Source organism: Danio aesculapii, chromosome 22, assembly GCF_903798145.1.
Source record: "Danio aesculapii chromosome 22, fDanAes4.1, whole genome shotgun sequence".
Taxonomy (NCBI): Eukaryota; Metazoa; Chordata; class Actinopteri; order Cypriniformes; family Danionidae; genus Danio; species Danio aesculapii.
In genome coordinates this window covers 14,834,236-14,855,633 of record NC_079456.1, presented here as the reverse complement: position 1 = coordinate 14,855,633, position 21,398 = coordinate 14,834,236, and the positions used below count along the sequence as shown (strand labels likewise).

The following is a 21,398-nucleotide window of genomic DNA, read 5'->3' as shown; positions in this document are numbered from 1 at the left end:
GAGATTGTTTATTCATAGCTTAGTTGACTTGGTTGTTTTTGTTTTTCTGAAGCATCAACTGTTAGGTTTCTCATGACATGAGACACAATTGAGATGCATGTTGATAAAATGATAAAATGGAGTACTAAAACATGCTTTGTGTGACATACCGTGCCTGTAGAGGTTGTACGATCTGAGTTGGAACTGCTATTTTGCATCAAAGGTATCTTTGAGGTTTTGTTCAAGTGGCCTGGGGGAAATCTACATATGTTCTCACTCTCACTGGACTTGATAGATTTTTCCTAAAGGATGTATGTTTTAATGATAAGACGGTATTCAATTCAGCATCAACTGTAAGGTGTTTCTCCTGCTGTGGCCTAATGGTTAGAGAGTTAGACTTGTAATCCAAAGGTTGCAGATTCAAGTCCCAGGACCGGTGGGGGTTGTAGGTGGGCTGAGTGAATAACCAGCACTCTCATCCACCCTCAATACTGTACCATTGTTGAGGTGATTCCTTAGAGCAAGGCACCAAACCTCCAACTGCTCCCCAGGCCTTAGTGTGTATGTGAGTTGCTGTGGACAAAAGCATCTACTAAATACTGAATATAATTGTAATGTAATTTGTCTTGGATAATTTGGTCTCTAGATTGGAGACTTTAGAATCTAGTTAGATCTGGCCACAGTTTGTGAGACTTTAACTTCAGTGTCAACTAGGGAGGAGACTCATAAGATGATTAGGGCCTTTATCTCTCGGCATCTCTCTGAAGAATTTTCCTTTACCAAATCCTTCCAATTTCACATCTTATTCCTGTAGATAAATTAAGTGGAATGTATCCAAAACTCTCAAAGAAAATGGTGGACAAATGATACTCTATAGAATTTAGCGTAACAAAATTAGCACACTGAAGAAATAGCAGCTGATATTAATAGCAATTTATCATCACATTTATAAGCATTGTTTTTAAGTAGAGGACTATCTAGTGTGATGTGATATTGTGTCTCTGTGGGTCAGTACTTTCACTGCTCTCTTTTGGCCAAATGTGTGTAATTAAAATCCTGTGCACTGGCACAAGTACAGTGTTCACTACAGCTGCTATTACCAGATGGTGGCCAAGTTGCCAGAGCATTTCTATGGCATTAGATGATTTTGTTTTTCCTCAGCCAACGCTTTTCATCAAGCATGTATGTGTCTTGTTGTTTGTATTCAGTTCCTTTTAATTATATTTGCTTTGGATGCTGTTGTTCTGCATTCTTTGTACTTACACTGTGCAAAAAAAATAATTTCCTTCTCCCCCAAGCATGTCTTCAAAAGAAACCGCAGATGGCGCGCGTTTGTGCGAGTGGGTTTTTTATTGATTATATGAATTATTTGAATTGTTGTATGGAACTTCTTTCGAAGCGGCAAAGTCACTGAGCATGTGTATCGACTGATTGTTTCTGGCAATAGCAGCAAGGCTCAGAAGTGCCTTTATCTTTCCTAGCCAAGCTTCATATCAAGATATTGTTATGCAGGTATGCTAACTCCTGGCTCAGCGCCAGGCGCCCATACTGGCTCTCTGATTAACATTGGGATCTTCACTAAGCCTTTATCTCCCTCGACATTTTTTTGCATGTTCCCTGGGGCTGCATCAGTGACGAAATGGGAGTTTTAACACAAATTAGCAAGCAGATTAGGACCGCTAGAGAGGGCTGTTCATCACAGACTGATGTTTTTCAACCTCTCGGAGAGCGGGCTCTGATTTATGGTAACCACGCAAGGATCAACGTGCAAGGTAGCACAGGGAGGACGGCTAGATAAATCTGCTTAATTGCCCAACTGATCATCGGATGATGCCTCTTCCACATCTGGGAACGCCATCCATTAGTTTCATTTTTTCCAGAAGCCTATGACACATTTATGCTTAATCGCTTTGGGTTGACTTTATTTGCACTTCATCCTGTCAAATTGGGATATTTGATAAAATACACTTTGGGTTTGTGCTCACATTTTGGCCTTGTGGTTTGTAACATGCTAACATGCTACTCTTATTTCTGCTATATTAGCCAGAGGATTGAGTATACAGCAGAGCAAAGAAAATCCCATAATGGATTGTGTTCAGCATGACCTTACCTTTTTAGATTGATCACTGTACACCTGTCCATTGCTAATTTTTTGATTGAACAACCAAAACTTAAGGTTATGTTTAAAATGTACTGTTTTTACTGCTTCATCCAGTCAAATGGGGTATTTTGTTAGGCTACACTTTGTTTGTGCTCACATTTGGTCCAATGATTTATAGCATGCTAAGATACTACTCTCTTTTTTGTCTGCTACCTGCTAAGTTAGCCAAGGGGGAGTATACAACAGAGCACAGCAAATCCCATAATGCATTGTCCTTATTGTGACCTTACCTTTTTAGATTGATGAATTAACCACCATTTCTCAATAATTGATTGGACAGCCGAAATTTAAGTCTACAGTTAATCCACACAGATTTAATTAAAAAACATTAGCTAAATGTTTTATGCGTTTTAGCTGTTTATTTATGTGATAAGCACTTGTGCTTCTTCTATGTTATTTGCTCAGTCTATAGTCATCCACAATTATTTGACAATCAAAATAACAATTATACATGACAAGGGCATATGTGTGTTTCTTTAGTATCATCACCACCTACTGGCCTGACATGATTAATACAGAATTTTTAGTCAATTTCACCAATAAAAATGCCAAAAAATAATAGGACTACAGGGCCATTCATACAGAATATATCTTTGCATCTAAAAATGTGAGATGCAGTGCTAAGCAATGATTAAAAAAAAAAAAAAGTGCAACCTCCGCTATGTTAACATCAAATAAAACATGAACTCGCAACTCTCTTCTGATTTGTCCATTGCTTTGTAGCTGACATTGATATCTTGACATTGCATCTTAAATACATGGAGCTGATATGCAAGGCACTGCAAAAGATTGTCCGTCAAACTCATGTTTACATAGAAGAACCATGGAAAAGTTGTGTGTTGGAATGCAAAAACATGTTCTGTGTGAGTGGACTGTGCGCCCCAAAGTTTAATTTGATTATTTTAGCACTTTTGTGTCATTTTTAAAACTGTACGATGTTATTTTTTCTGCATATGGACCAAAATAAGGGACATTTTAAATGGGTCCCCCTTGCATAGGTCTTTCCAATACAGTGAATCTTTAAAGTTAGACTTTAAAGATTTAATGTTTTTTAGGGTACTTTCACAACTGTGGTTTTGGTTCATTTGGTCCGGACCAAGAGCAGCAAATGATACAACGTAGCATTTTTCTGCCATTTTTGGGTCCTTTTCACACTACACTGATTGCTTTGGTCCCAACCAGATGAAAAGAACCAAAATGCAGTCATGTGACAAAATCCACATCCCTCATTGGCCAGATGTTATTGAACATATTGCCTAAACTGCTTTTCGATTGGTCAGAATTAACGTGTGGGAAAATTCCAATGGAACTCCCGCAAGTACAAAAACCGGCTGACACGAAATGTTGCTGTTTACTATAGAGCGACTGCGCTGGCTGATTGTATCCCTGGTCACAGAATACTATATAGTTTGTATACATCTCTTTAGAAAAACTATACATTATGAAACTAAAGCGTGGCTGCGGCTGGAAAACGTTTTAATGCATTGCAAACGGCGAAGTCACTTCAGGAGGAGGCGTTAATTAATTTATCTAAACTGTGACATGGTCGTCTTCTGGAAATATTAACAACTATTCATCAGGTAATGTTTCCCTGTTTAAAACTGTTGGTAAAGTGCTGGCAACAATTGTTTTTCCTCCACACTCCATAAGATGGCACAGCGAATCGGACTACGGCAACTGGATTAGTCCAAATACGCGCAGTACTTTTTGCGGTTGGGTCTGTTTTAGTTCGGATCATGTTCTCACAACAAATGAATCGCTCCAGGGTTCGTTTGAAAGTGTACCGAGACCACCTCTTCAAGGAGGTTTCGGTAGGCTTTTATAGTCCGCTTTTGGTACGCACTCGAATGCAATTGCTAAATTCACACCTGCCCAAATGAACTGCACCAACATGGAAAACGAACTCTAGTGCGATTCAACTGAACTAAATAAGGCAGATGTGAAAACACCCTTAAAGTCCGTGTGAAGCAAAAGTTGTTGAGACTTTTGTTTCAGTTTGCTGATGGTCTTCCAACTGAAATGGAATATTGAGTAGGGGGCGGGGTTTTTTGTGCCTCATTCGCTCATAGCAAACTAATGGTAAGAGGGGCGTGGCTAAGAAACTGACATCATCAGAGAAGGGTAATGAATACAAACACAAAAGGAAATAGTGAGTTTGATTAAAGATTACCAAAACAAACGAAAAAATCCAGTCAAATAACTTCAGCAGATTAATTATTCACCTTAAGAACAACAATGTGTGCTAGCAAAATAAACGCTGTTAATTTTGATTTCACACTGACTTTAAGCTCGATTAAAAAGCTAAATAACACCATCAGAGTTTGGAAATACATTAGGACAAGCAAATAATGCCATAATTATTCTAGTAGTATAAGAATGGTGCATCCTCAGTACATTTTCAGGGTTTGTGTTCATTAGATTCACCTTGAACTTGATAAAATGAAGGAGAAAAAACTAAAAGGATTCAATTTCATTTTCTCACAGACTATAAAACTGCTTCCTCTTAGTCTGGCGGTACATTTTATGCTATTAGTGCCAATGTGAAGGGTGTTCTGGAAATCATTTGAGGCTCTCAATGAGACTGGAAATAGGAAAAATAAAGAGTAGTAGAGTGAAAATCAAGTCTATAGAACAGGCAATCAGAGCAGATTCAACACCTGTGCATATCTGGGTTTCTTTCAGTCGTGGAACAATCCGCAAAACCTCACTTTTCGCATTCTTTCGGTTGTGATATTCAGCCATGAGGCAGGGGTCACACTTTGTAGAAAGGACTCCGCTTAGATTCATCTCCGACTCATTTTTTTTTTATCATTATTTATTTATTTTGTTCACAGCAGGTTCAGTGAGTCATCTGATCGCTCCTCATTTATCATTTCTCTTCAAACACAAAACACAAGCGTTCGCCCTTGTGGCAGAGATTAAAAACTCCTGAATATCTCTCACGCTCCCTTCCAGGCCGGTCAGGGACAATGTGTGAATGTGTGTGTGTGTGTGTGTGCGTGCGTGTGTGTGTGTGTGTGTGTGTGTGTGTGTGTGTGTGTGTGTGTGTGTGTGCGCGTGTGCGTATGCGCGTGTGTGTGTGTGTGTGTACACTGCGTCAGTGCTGGAGGCTTGTCTGGTTCAGATCTGCATTTTAGGAGCTTTGTTACAGAGCGAATCAAAGGAAAAGGCTGAAAATCACCTTTCTGACTTTGCTGAGCTGGAAATTTAGCAAGGTTGTCCACTATTGAGAATAATGTAGTTTTTTTGTTTGTTTGTTTGTTTGTTTGTTTGTTTTTGCTGCTGTTGTTGTTGTTTTTTTATGTCTTTACAGTCTCTGTAATGGTTCTTGGTTCAACTGTCAATGCTATTTTAAAGCATTCTTGTTTATACATTTATACCTTTCTAGTTGTGTATAGACTCTTATACTCACAAGTATCATTGTACGTTAACAGGAGTTACATTTTTTAATCATTTTAAAAAGTTTTATGGGATAATAATGCATCTAGTTTCTTTATTTCTATCAAGAAATCTGAAAAATAGTATATGGCAGTTTATAAATTTGTTCTTTGAGGTACTTTAATAAAAAATATATACTTACAAAAATACATTAAACACATATGACATAAATAATATACACATGAAATAATATCTTCATTTTCTAATATTTACTGTATGATTTCATTTGTTATTACAAATTTAGAAATGCAGTCTATATGTTAGGGCTGCACGATGTTGGAAAAATTGGCATTGTGATAAAAAATGGAAATGGATAATATGTATGAGTTCTGTCTGGTCGTAGAATCTGATTGGCTGATAGTTGTGCCATATACTGCAATAACTCCAATCGTACAGCCTCCTTACTCTTCTGTATTACTCCGCCCACATAGAGTGACAGCAGATCAATAAACTCATTACAGTTTGACAAATATTGCATCTGTTGGACAACATAATGTACTTTTGAGGCTTTTTTAGAGGAGAATGTAGTTGTTTAGATTGCAACAATACAGTTTATTGATAAGGATAGTTTCTATTTTATATATTGATAATTTTGGAGATTCAGCTCATCTGCATTAATCAGCCTGTCATACTGAGCAGAGCAAAGACGGATGACGTTCCGCAACAAGATGGCGACAGAGACCACATAATAAGCCCTTTGAGGAGAAATACTCAAACTAGGATTTCAAACTACAGCTGATCAAACTGATTTAAACATTGAAATATTATCCATAAGTGCATGCTCTATTTTTACTAAAGCTCTATTTTTGTAAATATTCAAGTGTCCGTTGATTATAATTAGTTTTATACTACCTGTATTGTGTTGTAAAAACACTTTTTCATGGCTTACACATTATGTTGGTGGTGTAAATATGATAATTTTGCTAATATTCGATTCAAATGGTCTCATTAATAGATTTTCCTCACATGCATATTAAGAATTGTATAAAAAATGTCCATTAGTAAAATTTTACTGCTTGGTTGAATAAAACATGTTATAGTAAATGTGAATATATACATACTTCTCCCCTCTTTGTTGAAGTGTTACAAAAAAGAAAGATACAATTGACAAGAACCATTGCCAGTAAAGTCAACAAAGATACCCAAACTGCTTTCTGCTGTCTTACACATCTGTTAAACCTTTTGTTAAGCAACAACTGATTATGACGTAATAATTTTTCATAGCAATTTAAACAACCCCTTCATGTCTGATTGCATCAATGGGTTTCAATTTTTTTCTTGTGCTTGAATGTTAAAACAGCCCCTCCTATGAGTTGTCAGTCGCTGATATGGCCCCCCGCCAAATTGAGTTTGAGACCCCTGCTCTAGACTGATGGTATTTCATGCCATGCAGCCTTATAATCTTTCAATGTGAACAAAATCACCTGTTTTGTCATCACTTTAGACATTACGCTAGAGAATCATTCAAATACTAGATCTAAAGTCACGTTTGTAAAGTAGCAACGGTTTCTGCTGTTCTGACGTCACCTGCAGAAGTGAATGAATGGGGGAAGAAAGTACCGTAGTTCCTATTACAAAAGGGTTTTTAGACTATCTATGTTTGATTTTCTTTTATATAAATATACACAATTATATATATATATATATATATATAATAAACAATATAAAATATTACAAATATATACTAGAAATAAGTAAATTTAATAAATATAAATTCCATGCACATGACTTGAAACCATTTTTAAAATGATATATATTTCCGCATCATGCTCAGTTTTAATGATTTTATAATTTTACATTTTAGAAATCCTTTAATTTGACAGGCTGTATGCAGATATTTGCCTAAAAGCACACAAATATACATGCAATATATATAGACCCTTTTCACATTTCCGGATTTTCAGTAATGGAAAGGTTGGGTAAACTTCAAGATGGGGTTTTCAGATTTTCAGAAAAAGGAAAATATTATATGAAACTCATGACGGCTGCCAGAGGAGAGAATAACATCAAATTTACTCTCAACCCCATAAACACTGCATTATCAAAACCTCGCTTAAGCGGTCATTCGTTATTTTGTACTTTGACGCAAAGATGATATAATACATACATAAATGATTATAAATATTTATACGTTTTTTAAAACAATTAAGATTAAATTATTTAAAACTTTCAAGGAGTTATGATTATGATGACCATTAAACTGTCTTCTAAAAAGGGTCCATTTCGTATTACTGTTTTTAAATAGTAAATTATTTAATAACAAATTTGATATTTTCATTACACGATTCGCAAAAATCTTTAACAATTCTCTCTGATTCTAGTATATCTCTCCTGAATAGCATCAGGGGGGTGATTTTTGTTTTTCTAATTATTTAATTATCATTCATACCAAGTGTAAAATTCCACAAAATGAGACCATCTGGAGAAAGTTCTTTGATGAGGCTAAAATGCATTAACACTCACTGTACTTAATTGTTCTTCTCTGAGGACCATTTTCTCTGATATCTTTTCGTTCCTCCTCCTCTTTTTGTTTTTTTAGATACACGCTTTTGCCTTAGTTTAGAAAACTGTCCCAGCGCATCCATATTGCTTTGCGTCTCGGATATGTGATTTAAATAGTCTTCCACCCTGCGGAGATCTCAGCGTAAGGTTACGCTCTGGTAATAAAAACACTGATTTGAAATGAGCCGAGATGGGAGCGATAATGGCATTAATCAAGCGTAATGCTCTCGCGCTACAGTCATTTCAGAAGTCGCTGGGACTATATTAAATGTTGTTGTGTTTTATAAGGCCTGAGAGAGACGGAAACAAGCTTGTATTTACTCGTTTGCATTATTCAAGAGCCTCAGTTATGGAGAACGTTGCATTCCCTGGCTCTAATTATGCCGTAATGTTTGCCGTATGAATCCGTTGCCTGTTTTAATGCAGACTGGCAAGGTCAGAATCCAGCAGTCGGAATCTTGTATAGCTTAAAGCCAGGATTGTGTTGTTTTGTTTGTTTTTTTACTGTCAATGCATCTCGAAATGACTTTGGTTTGTCTCCGTCTTTTCCATTTGAGTCTCGTAAACTTTATTCACCGTTGGTTTTTTGCGAAGGACGAAGCTTTTTCGACATTATTAAAGAATGTACTTGAATTTACAATGGAGTTTCTGGGTTTAACAAGATTCCTGTAGTGCCATTTCAATGAATCAAGAATGAGTTGACTGCAGACCGTCAGTTTTTTTTTTTTCTTGTGGACTTGTTTGTCTCTGTGGGTGTTTTGTGAGGATGTTGAGTTGAATGTCAAAGCAGTACATTGGTTTTGACTTTGTTGTCCTGATCAAAACTACTATTTGACTTTAAAAATGCATGAGTGTGTGCATTTATATGAGGTTGCTAGCCACGCCCACTAACAGACTTCGCTCCATTGATAGACCACGCCTCTTAGCCCCTTCAGAATTTCATGAAAAAAATCTGAATTTCACAATTAAAATGACTTACTTTGTATCGAGCTTTTGCAGATTTTGCATTTATTTTATTGTTTTGCTATGCAAATATACGCAAATTTACACAAAATTTAAATCGTTATTTTAAAAAATTGTGAACTCTACAAACATTTGCGCCATTTGCTTGATTTTGCGTTAAATTTAGCAATCATCCACAGAATTGCAAAATCCTGAAAGGTCTGACCAGTGCTGTTATTAATAATGCTTTTCTAACATTTTTTTTATTTTTTTTACAAAAATTTAATAAGTTGAAATTTTGTTCTATAGTATTGATGTTCTGTTAATTAATTTGTTTGTTTGTATGTTTGTTTGTTTTCAGGTCAGCCAGTAGAAGTGACTGATCTGGAAAACGGTGGTTTGTGTGACGTCCGTGAGTTCGACTGTGACAGCGTGAGAGTTTTCGGACTGGGCTTCATCGACTCGTCTGACCTCGCTTGTCTTGTGATTAGACTGAAGGTGAGACTGAAATCATGGCTGTATATGATGATTTTATATGGGTACATTATTATATGATATTTACAGACAGTATGTTGATATTTATGTAACAAATTATTAAAATAATAATTATTTAGTCATTTCTAAAAGGTATTTATAATATTTGTTTATATAATACATAAATTTGTACAACAATACATGTAAAAATTTGATTAAAAGTATTTATTATATACAGTTGGAGGCAACACTATTAACCCTCCTGGAAAATTTGTATCATTTTTCAAATAAAGTCAATTTTCACAGTATTTTTTTCTTCGGGAGAAAGTTTTTTTAGTTTGGCTGGAATAAAAGCAATCAACAAAAAAGATCTTTAAGTAAATTTAAAGGTCAATGTTTTTAGCCACCTTAAGAAACTGTTATTATTTTTTCCAAAATTTCAATACTATTTTTAAAATAATAACAAATTCACACGAGGGCTAATGTTGTTTCCTGCAAAAGTGTAAATAGTAGTTAACTTATATATATTTTTTTTTGATACATTTACTATATACATGTATCCACAATTTATTATATAATATATAAACTATTACATCATATTTTTTAAAATAATAAAATACTAATAATTAACTAAATAAACTATAATAAACTATAATTTAATTCTTTAAATAATATAATAATTAAATTTATATTAAAAAAAAAATATATATATATAGATATATATATATATATATATATATATATATATATATATATATATATATATATATATATATATATATATATATATATATATATATATATATATATATATATATATATATATATATATATATATATATATGACATTTATAATTATAATAATTAACAATGATTATTATATATAATATATTAAATATATATATAAAAAATTATGATTTAGTATTTCAGTAGGGTGTATACAAATTTTTATATTTATTTTATATTTATTTTATATTTATATATTTAAAATGGAGTAATAGTATAATAAATATTAATATTCCATTTGAATAAAAAATCATGTAAGAATGTAATGTTTGCATCTGTAGATGCAACTTATTTTGGTTTCCTTCTGGGTTTACTATAATAGCGGAGATCACTTTATACTCTTCTAATCTCTTCTTTAATATTTCATTAAAGAGCATTTATGATTTTTTCCCAGGCTTTTTTAATACCTGTTTGCCATCTGTTTGTATATTTAATTAGAAGAATGCGAGGAAAGACATAAGGGACGTGTGAAGAGATAAAGAAAGCAATAAACACAGTAATCAATCACACAGCAGAGCACATACCAAGAAACCAGCATGGCAAACAACATGCAAAACACACAAAATGTGCCAGTAATTATTGTCGGATTTTTGTCGACCGCTGGTTCTTTTATTAAAATGTCGGTTTTGCTTGAAAGTTTTAGATTTGGAATTAATTGAATGATTTCAGATGTCTTTGTACTTATGAATTTATTAAGGTCTTCCCGGTTGTTTTAAATAAGCCAAAGGAACATATTTTATTCCCCTAATTATGATTATTAATTTAAAAATTACAATTGTAATTTGGTTTTTCAGATACAGCTTTGGGACACAAAACATGACAGTTAAAAAGCAGACAGAGTTTAACAGAAAAAGACTCTTTAAATTCACCAAGCAGCCCAACATGTAAATATGTCTGCTTTCCTCTCATTTGAATTCTTGCTTGAATATTTCCGAAACACCCCCTTCTTTTCCCGCCGTCTTCTCCCAGAAGGCATCTGGCCTGCTATGTGGGGTCATTTCATTTGAGTAAATTGGTTTGACATTCATTATTCTTGCTGTTTCTGTTTCTCTTAAAGAAGAAAGGACCAGAGGTGAAGATTGCTCTAATTTACAGTTTTACCTCAAACAGACTGGAACAACTCAAGCATATATGATGCATGCCTTAAAGTTTTAGCGTAACTTCTGATAAACGCTTGTCGAATATAAAAGAAATTTTGACTTTTACTTGCTCTTTTTGAAAGTTACTGGGGTATGATCAACTTTTTGCTAACATTTATGACAGCAACAGTAAATTTTCCTTCACTTTTATTTTTATTTTATACTTTTTTTTATAATTTATAATTTTATTAGATTTAATTATATTAGTTTTGTTAGAAATCAACCTAAAATCAACCAAATATCGACGTCATTTGACGTCATTATTGGACGTCAAAATAAGGTTGACATTTATTTTTGATCACCTGATCGCATGACCTAAATCTAACCTAAAATTAACATCTTATGCCGTTGTGTGCCTGCTGGGAAATGTCCTTTTTTTGGTTTAATTATAAACAACAAATTCGAACTGAATGTAATGATGTTCAATACTTAAATTCTTTAATAACTTGCTAACAATAAATAATCAAATAACAATAATTTCTGTTGACATTTTTAACACACTATCACATTTTAATTCAATTGTAAATGCTTAAATGGGATAATTCAGCCTAAAATCTTACTCACTATTTACTCACCCTCAAGTGGTTCCAATCTTTAATGAGCTTCTTTCTTCTGTTGAACACCAAAGAAGATATTTTAAAGAATGTTGAAAACTGGTAACCATTGACTTTCATAGTATGGAAAACAAATACTATGGAAGTCAATGGTTACCAGTTTCCAACTCAAAGTAAACGCAAACTAATGTTCAGTTTGGGTGAACTGTCCCTTTAAGTGTCTTGTTTTAAATGTGCTGTCTCTTTTAAAGAAAGTCTTTTTGTTGATCTTTTTAGCATGCGAATGGAGTTTGGATCCCTGAAGAGGAAGGCAGAACCAAAGCGTCCTTCCTGAGCTCTAAAGCGGTCGATTGCTCCATCCCACGAATCACCAACATGGCCGTCGACACGATGGACTTCACAGCCAGCGAGCAGCCCTACGCCAGATGGGAGATAAAGGTACCTGTCTATCAATCTCAGTGACGGAGATCCGTCCAGGAGTTCAGTGATTGATTTTCCACTGCCATTTTTTTATTTATTTTTTTTGCACTGACAGAATGAATCAAAATGTCATCGGTCTGATAAAGGCAGGCCATCATTTGTGATCGAAAGATGAAGCACAACTTCGAACTCTGAAAAAAGAAATGTAATTACGCAGAATGTCTCCTTCACACTTGTGGGTTTTAATGGTTAAAATCAGCTCGAATTTATGCCGCTTGTTTGAGGGCTAGCTAAACGATGCGTGCCTGGGCTTTCTAAAATATTATATCACATCGAAATCATCGAAGCGTGAGATGGAGGGGAGCTTTTTTTGTCCTGAATGACAGCCGCAATCATTTTTTACGCCCATATAGAAACCAATTTAGCTTTAGCTTTAAGTATATGGCTAACATAAACATTAAAAAGTCAATTGAGGTGTTGTGATCATTGACCTCATCGCTTTGTCCCAAAGTGGGACTTGATCTACGCGTGTACGTGTTAATGAGCCTGTTTACTGATGTAAAAAATGAAGAGGGGAATCATTAACATAAATTTTAATGTTTAAAGCGCCACGGGGTGTTTCTGAAGGTCAAAGCAAAGGTGCGTTGGTGAGGTGATGCATCTGGAAATCCACCTTCACTCCTGCTCGCATTAATCTCAGAGGCTTGTGGGATTAACACTCACCGAGGGGTTGAAAAATTAACGGCGCTTTTGGATTTACCCAAACTGGGGTTGCTGAAGGTGCTCTGAAGTGTTACATGAAGATGGACGTTTTTGCATCACCTGCCAGTGGCGAGTGAACTATGGAAGCTTATCGACCAAATGCTATTCTGGAGATGTATTTTACATTAGCTGCATGAATCCTTTCTTTGGCAGGTTATGGCAGGATATGGCAGGATTTGAGATTTTCTCCACTCTGTCTCATTTCCATGCCACGTTATTAACTTATTTTGTAGGAACAATAGAATATAGCTTCAAAATGTAGCATGTGTAGGGTTGAATCTCATGTCTGATCTTTATAAAACTTATACTGACTGAATATGAACTTTAGGACATCATTTTATTTGGGATTTGACCAAGCAACCTTCTGCAGCACAATTTAACCCTTGGACATGTGCGATTTCAGGGCTCGAAATAAACTTTTTTTTTTCTTGGTAGCACTGGTGTTCCCAACCTTAAATATTTAGGAGCACCAGCAAATATGTAGGAGCACCGACAAAAAAAATTATGAGCACCACTGCAAATTATATATTATTCTTTTATTTTTATATATAATTTATTGTATTTGAAACCAGCAATCAGGACTAACAAAAACCATAAACAACAATCTACCTAATGCTGTAGTGACTTATTGATATTTGCACAATAAATAATTACAAATATTAATTATTTACAATTTTCATTATTTCCATTTCTCATTATCATTACATTCCTCATTATCATGTTACCTTGAATGTGCTGCCATTCTGACATTCTGAGTTTTCTGCTATAAAAAGTCCTACTGCTAAAAATAAATATATGGTGTACATCAAACAAAATGAAGCATTGCAATAAGAAATATACTTTTTGCACTATTGTTTTTATATGAACCTATTTAAGATCTGCATTGCAGGGAAGACCCATCACTATTTTATCAAATTGGTAAAGCTTTCACAAAAATTTTTTTTAAAAAATAACAGGTCGCACTACAACCATTATATCCACAAATTCTCCCAATTATATTATGAGGATGCATAGATTAAATTTCAGGTGCATATGTGACCAAAATTGTTGCAGTTTTGAGCCCTGGATTATTATAATGATGATTAGAATGTTCAGTGCATCACATGATCAGCTACTAAATTCAAATCTGCTTTCCCGCATTTTGATCTGAGCCAAAGAAATATGCGTGTGGGGTTACTATTTATTATTGTTTTCAATCATTCGTTCATTCATTCATTTTCTTTTAGGCTTAGTCCCTTTATTAATCTGGGGTCGCCACAGCGGAATGAACCGCCAACTTATCCAGCATATGTTTTATGCAGCGTATGCCCTTCCAGCTGCAACCGATCACTGAGAAATGTTTTCAAACAAATAACGATTATTTTACATTTCAGATATTTAACACTGGAATTACCAAAGTTTTCTAACTACTAGAATTACCGTAGCGGTCATCATTCTCATATGTTATCTTGTCATGTCATTGTCTTATCTTGTCATAGTTACATTCAAAGCTTTTACTGGGATATTAAAATTTAGCTTTGAATGTCTGTCATCATGTTTTATCAAGTCATCACCATAAAAGCACAATGTTTTTGGTAATACAGCTTATAAATGAATAGTTAGGCTACTAAAGTTAGACCACCCATGAATGTCCGCACCTCACTTTCATTTTCACTTTCACAAGCAGGGCAGAAGGCTTTTTTAGGGCAATGAATATGCTGTTTTTAAAGACATATATAAAGTAAAGTTATGTGTTTGCCAACAGAAAGTTATGTTTTTGTTATTAGGAAGTTGCTAGGCAACAGAGTCATGCATATTTAATGTCATTGGGGAAAATATCAGACAATGAAATGTGGTCATTTAGACCGCTATAGTAGTTCTAGGTAGAAATAATCAGAACTTTTATGTGTTTTGTAATTTTAATTAAATAACAATGTTAGAACAAAACATACACACATTTCTTATAAAATCATTATTTAAAAACAGTATAACAGTTGGTCAAAATGACAGCCTCGGCAGTTCTAGTGTTAATAATAGTTAAACACAAGTAAGTCATCACAAAACATAATATTTATGGTTTGTAAAATACAGAGTGATGTCTATGAAGATGGCAAAATTAATAGTAAAAATAATTATTTTTAAGCATAGTTGGATGACTGAAACACACTGTTTAGGTTACTAGAATGTTCACTCTATTCTTCTCCAAATTAAACAGCCCCTTACCGTGTATTTTGGGAGAGGTTGATGAATTGGCATGTTGTAAATCCAGCAGCTCTAATCTCTCCCCTGCATTGCAGACTAACGTTTCGCCACCCATCATAGAAGAAATTACATGGTCTCTGTTAAACGGTTTAAACAATAGCATTTACGTAATGTTGAAACAAACTTCATTGCCATGGAAACTTTAAAGCGATGCATTCAATAAAATGGTCACATTAAAAAAAACTCACACTGGGAGGTCAGTGGGAGTATTTAAAACTTATGTGTGAACGGGATACATTTAATTATGGAAATAAAGATAATATCTTTAACGTAAAGATCTGAAATAATTTCTGTAGTCTAGTATTTAATAATGATAATAATGCGCCAGATGCATGAAGCCTCTGTCAGCCACAGTAGATGTCAGTTCAAAGTTTAGATTGACTATTTGCCAAATATAAATTTAACTGAAAATTTCCCTGATTTGCTAAGACTCGACTGATTAACCTTCTGTATCACAATTTAAGTAAAGTTTTATAAACTAATTTCAAGAGGAGCATGTGATATGATTCGTAATCCAATAATCCAATCAGATGGATCCAAGCCTTTACTTCGTATTAGAAGAATCCTCCCTTCCACCCCATCTCCTCCTTTTCCTCCTTTACCAGGGGCTAGCTCTCAAGACCTACCTGATCCTGGACTCAAATATTAATGTATTCCCTGGGCTCAATTATCTTCAAGCTCAGGGGTTCTCTCCAGGGACAGCATGCCAAACCTGCTAATAGTGTCAAGCGATATCTAAGTGTGAACTTTTTAAAAGCTAATTTAATGTTAGCGTTAAACATGATCTAAAAATATCACCGTTCACTCAGGATTAGTATCTAAACCTAATCTCTCTTTTTCTTCCTCAGGTCACTAATGATGGACAGCAGTACAGCGAGGGCAAGATTTTAACCCTTTATGATGGTATTTGCCAGATATGTGTGGCTCCTTCTGGAATTTGTAAGCTTAAGGTAATGATATGCTCAAAGGCTTATGGGAAACATATGATTAAATAGACATGCAGGTTGTACACATACATTCATTCTTCATTTTGTGTCCAGTTAGCATAGGGAAAGTGGAAAATAATTTATATCTGCATATTTTTAAACTATTGTGGATTAAATCATATTTTTTTAGTTTGTTTAGAGACAGCAGTAAATAAATGAAAAAAAAATACAAACACAAAATTAACAAATACAAAACTTTGCAGTAATTGGAGATTTTATAGATCTTAAATCATTCAGCGGTTTCCATTAATGTTTGCTCCTTATATATAATGTTTACATTCATTTGTTTAAACCTACTGGTCACATCTGTGATCATAAAGACATTTTTTCATTTCGTACAATTTAATTACTGATATTTTAAGTGATTACTAATGACACAAGTTTTGGAAATGTTCATGTCTGGTGAAAAAAATGTATTACAGTTTTTCTCAGTGGCTTTTGTGCATTTCTCACAACACTATTTACATTTGCACAACAGTTAATGCATTTCTCAAAACAATTAGTCATTTGTGCACATTCAATTCAATTCAATTCACCTTTATTTGTATAGCGCTTATACAATGTAGATTGTGTCAAAGCAGCTTCACATAAAAGGTCAGTTAGTAGTAAATAGGAACAAGTAAAGTAAATTGGAACAGTGTAGTTCAGTTTGTAGTGTTTAAGTTCAGTTCAGTTTAGCTCAGTTCAGTGTGGTTTAAAAATCACCACTGAGAGTCCAAACACTGAAGAGCAAATCCAACGATGCGCAGCTCTATAGATCCCGAACCATGCAAGCTAGTGGCGACAGCGGAGAGGAAAAAAAAACTTCACTAATTGGCGGAAGTGAAGAAAAAAAACCTTGAGAGAAACCAGGCTCAGTTGGGCACGATCATTTTAATTTCTCCGCTGGCCAAACGTCTTGTGCAGAGCTGCAGTCTCAGTGGCGGAGGCTGGAAGCTGGCCTCAGCGAAGACTTGTCTGTCTCTGGAGCGTCACAGGAATCAGTCTCATGTTCTCCACTCCTCCATGACCACCACAGTAGCTGCTCAGGATACGGCCTGGTCCAGGATATGGAAACCTTGGGATCATCTCGTCGTTGGTCTTGGATCGAATCAGTGACTCTGCATAGTCTGAAGGCCTCGGGAAGAGTATCCCCAGGTGGAAATAGAGAATAAAGAGAATAATTAGCGTAGCTGCTGTTCATAGTGTATATAAACAAGATGCAGAACCTGTGTGGAAGCCCGCTAAGTGGTGCACTGAGTGTATGCTTTACTAAATAGATAGGTGTTTAATCTAGTTTTGAATTCATAGTAGCAGTTTATCATTCCTTCCAACAAATTGTAAATGCTTTCGGACATGCGTCAATTGCTTTCATACAACTCTCTGCTGTTTTATGACATTATCATTTGCTTATGTCATGTCAGTCAAAATTAACTAAACTTGTGAATGCTGAATAGTCACTCCATATGAAACGAATAGTCCTCATTTCATTACTTGAGTCATTACATACACAAATGTTGAACTAGTTGTCAAAATCTGTCAAGCAAATTTTAACTCTTTCTTTTTTTTTCCTGAAAATGTCTTCTAAGTTAAACATTTCATGAATGATTTACAGACCTATGCATGTCGTAGGTTAGGTTCCAATATGTACTGCACTATTGTTTACAGTTGTGCACAGCTTTACCCAATGGAAGTTTATGTTTGTTGTATTTAAGGGTTGTATTTATTCTTTAGCACAATTTTATGAATAAATTAGAATTGCAAAGAGCAAATGCAGTAAACATGTGAAACATACATGTTCAGTGTCTTGTACTCAGATACCTCACTAAATACAGTAATGTCTAACTTTACTGTAGTTTTCAAATGGCTGTGCATATAGTATATAAGTGCTGTCTTGAGTATTTTCAGGAAGTGTCACACAAATCTGACTTTTTGCACTGTCATTATGAAAACACGACAAAGCCATTTGACTATCTTGTTCATAAACAACGGTGTCAGGACTTTTCATCTTGATGACACTGACACTTTCATTGACATCAATACTTGCTTTTGAGGAATGAGCTATCTATTTTAAGCAAGTGACACGCTTTTGCAGGTTATCAACAAGGTTTTGCAGTTTGTACTAATTGTTTTGGGAAATGCATTACCTGTTGTATAAATGTAAATAGTGTTGTGAGAAATGCACCAAAGCCACTGAGAAAAACTGTAAATGGGTAAAATAATGCATCATTAAAATTGAAACAATATAATAAATTCTACACTGTGAGTATAAAATATTATAATGCATTTCTTAATCTCATTTAAATACAGAAAGTTTTTGAGAACACTATACATTTTGTAAATAATGCCATATTTATCTCAGTATTATCTCAATATTATAATATTATTATTAACATAAATTAATTTTGTGGAACCCTATTTTTTTACTGGGTGATGGATGGACAGATTGCTTATTTAAAATGAAGGATGGATGGATGGATGGATGGATGGATGGATGGATGGATGGACGGACTGACTGACCGACAGACTGCTTATTTAAAATGATGGATGGATGGATGGATGGATGGACGGACGGACAGACTGCTTATTTAAAATGATGGATAGATAGATAGATAGATAGATAGATAGATAGATAGATAGATAGATAGATAGATAGATAGATAGATAGATAGATAGATAGATAGATAGATAGATAGATGGATGGATGGATGGATGGATGGATGGATGGATGGATGGATGGATGGATGGATGAGATATTTAGAAATATCCTTGATTATCCTGCACCTCTTCCCTTCCCTGTCCCTTCTGTTCATTTATCCATCTGTCCATCATCCTGAACTTTATATTCACCATGCACAAAAACGACTTCCTGCACTAACGGCCTGGATTTTCCACCGTAAAATAAGTCGCAGAGGACGGAAGTTTATGCAGTCAAAAGGCAAAGAGTCTGTCACAGCCATTTAGCGTCTCAAGCGTTCAAGACAACAGTGGTTCGCGAGGCCACAAGGGTGTGCGTTGAGAAAAAAAACACAGAGCATGGATGTGGAAAACAGACAATGGCAGAGATTATTCACGACATCAAGACCAGAAGACTGACGGAGTAACCGATCCCTTGAGCACCTGATGTCCTCTTCTTCTCTCGCTCGCTCGCTTTCTCTGGATTCGAGCTGCCACATGGCGTGTAATCTCAGCGTGAGAGATGAGTTATCTAGGTGGATCCGTTTGGTCTGTGTTTATCTTCTCTGCTTTGCCGCGGATGTCCTCCGGGCGTTGCGACTTACACGTCCCGCTGGATATTAAAAACTTGAAATATAGAGATTCTATCAGCGGCGGGCTTTATGCTTTGGTGATTTATAGCAGAGACGGCTGAGGTTTATCTCAGAGGTTTGACAGAGGAAGTTGGTTTTGAGATGCGGTGTAACCGTGAGCAGTGGCAAAACAGCTCCGCACTGGTGGATATCAAAAATCCCACCTCATTCTTTAACTCAAGTGGGAAATTTTAGCACTAACAGTCAGAAGCTTGTGGTTTCGATTCCCATGTAGAGCACAAACTGATAAAGCCACAGTTTAGCGTTCTTCGTGGCGCTAGATGTTAGTATGTTAGTTTTATGGATATTTATAAGTGAGTGTGCTCCAAAATGGATAAAATTAGGCAAGTTTATTTATAAAGCACATTTCATACACAGTGGCAATTCAAAGTGCTTTACATAAACAGGAATTAAAGAGACAAGTATAAGAAAAATAAAAACAAATAATAAAAATGATTAAAAACAGATAAAAACAGATTAAATGTGTTAAATCAGGTTGTAAAAGAATGAAAAAAAGAGAAAAACATAATAGTGCGATCTGTCGGACGTAGCACAGTGCTCATTCAGTAAAGGCACAGCTAAACAAATTTGTTTTCAGTCTTGATTTGAATGTGCCTAATGTTGGAGCACATCTGATCATTTCTAGAAGCTGATTCCAACAGTAAGGGACGTAGTTGCTGAAAGCCAATTCACCCTGCTTTGACTGAACTCTTGGAATTTCTAGTTTATGTTATACTAAATGTCTGAGTGATCTGTTTGTATTCAGTGAGCATATCTGTAAAGTATTTAGGTCCTATATGCCATTTAGTGATTTATAGACCAGTAATAATACTTTAAAATCTATTCTGAATGTAACTGGGAACCAGTGTAATGTGTGATGTGCTCTGATTTCCTGGTTCTGGTCAGAATCCTGGCCGCAGCATTCTGGATGAGCTGCAACTGTCTGTCTTTTTAGCATTTAGAAGATAAAAATTAGCATTTAGAAAGTAAAAATCTGAAATAAACATTCAAAGCTTGCAATTTGTCACTTCCGCATAAATGGATCAGTGATTTTTTTTTTTTTTTTTTTGGACGTCACCTCATACTTTAGGTTCTCATCAAATCTTCTGACCAATCAAATGCTCTAATAGTATCTAACATGTCCTGCTTTCATTTAAAACGCTTCACTTTTGCTTTTCATTTGATGTGCTTGAGCTCAACCAGCCTGGTCTCACAAGGAAATGTAAGTGTTTTACGTTTTGTCAGTTTAGTGGCTGATTCATACAAATCTGTATGAGCCCAGTCCTACAAAAATGTACAATTTTAAAAAGGAGGCATGGCACCCAACCCCACTCCTAAACCCAATTGTCATTGGGGATGAGAAAATTGTACTACATTGTACGAATGAGATCATACAAATTCATATGAATTAGCCACTAAAGGTGCTTTCACACTAGCACTTCGGTCCGCACCCGGGTTTGTTTGACGTCAGAGTACGGTACGTTTAGCTAGTGTGAACATGTCTTCTGAACTCCTGAAAGAGGCAGTCTGGGGTATGGTTCACACGAACTCTGGTTGGGTTCACTTCTGGTATCTAAATGCAATCTGAATCTAAATGCAATCGTACCAAATAACGGAAATGAACCGCCAACTGTACAACAAACTATCGTTTTCACAACGTTTATTCGTGTGTGGATGTGTGTGTGTCTGTATCACGTACTGTACCTTGCTGACAAATGGTCCAGGGC

The 21,398-nt window shown here is 35.2% G+C and overlaps 1 protein-coding gene across 1 annotated transcript in view; it reads left to right on the top strand.

Moving 5' to 3' along the window:
• The window catches only part of si:ch211-246m6.5 (von Willebrand factor D and EGF domain-containing protein), a 117,401-nt gene that overhangs the window by 38,210 nt on the left and 57,793 nt on the right, over positions 1-21,398 (top strand). The window contains exons 13-15 of the mRNA XM_056448015.1: positions 9,384-9,520; positions 12,252-12,413; positions 16,247-16,348. Coding sequence (XP_056303990.1) covers positions 9,384-9,520; positions 12,252-12,413; positions 16,247-16,348 — 401 coding nt within the window. The remainder of the gene's footprint in view (positions 1-9,383; positions 9,521-12,251; positions 12,414-16,246; positions 16,349-21,398) is intronic.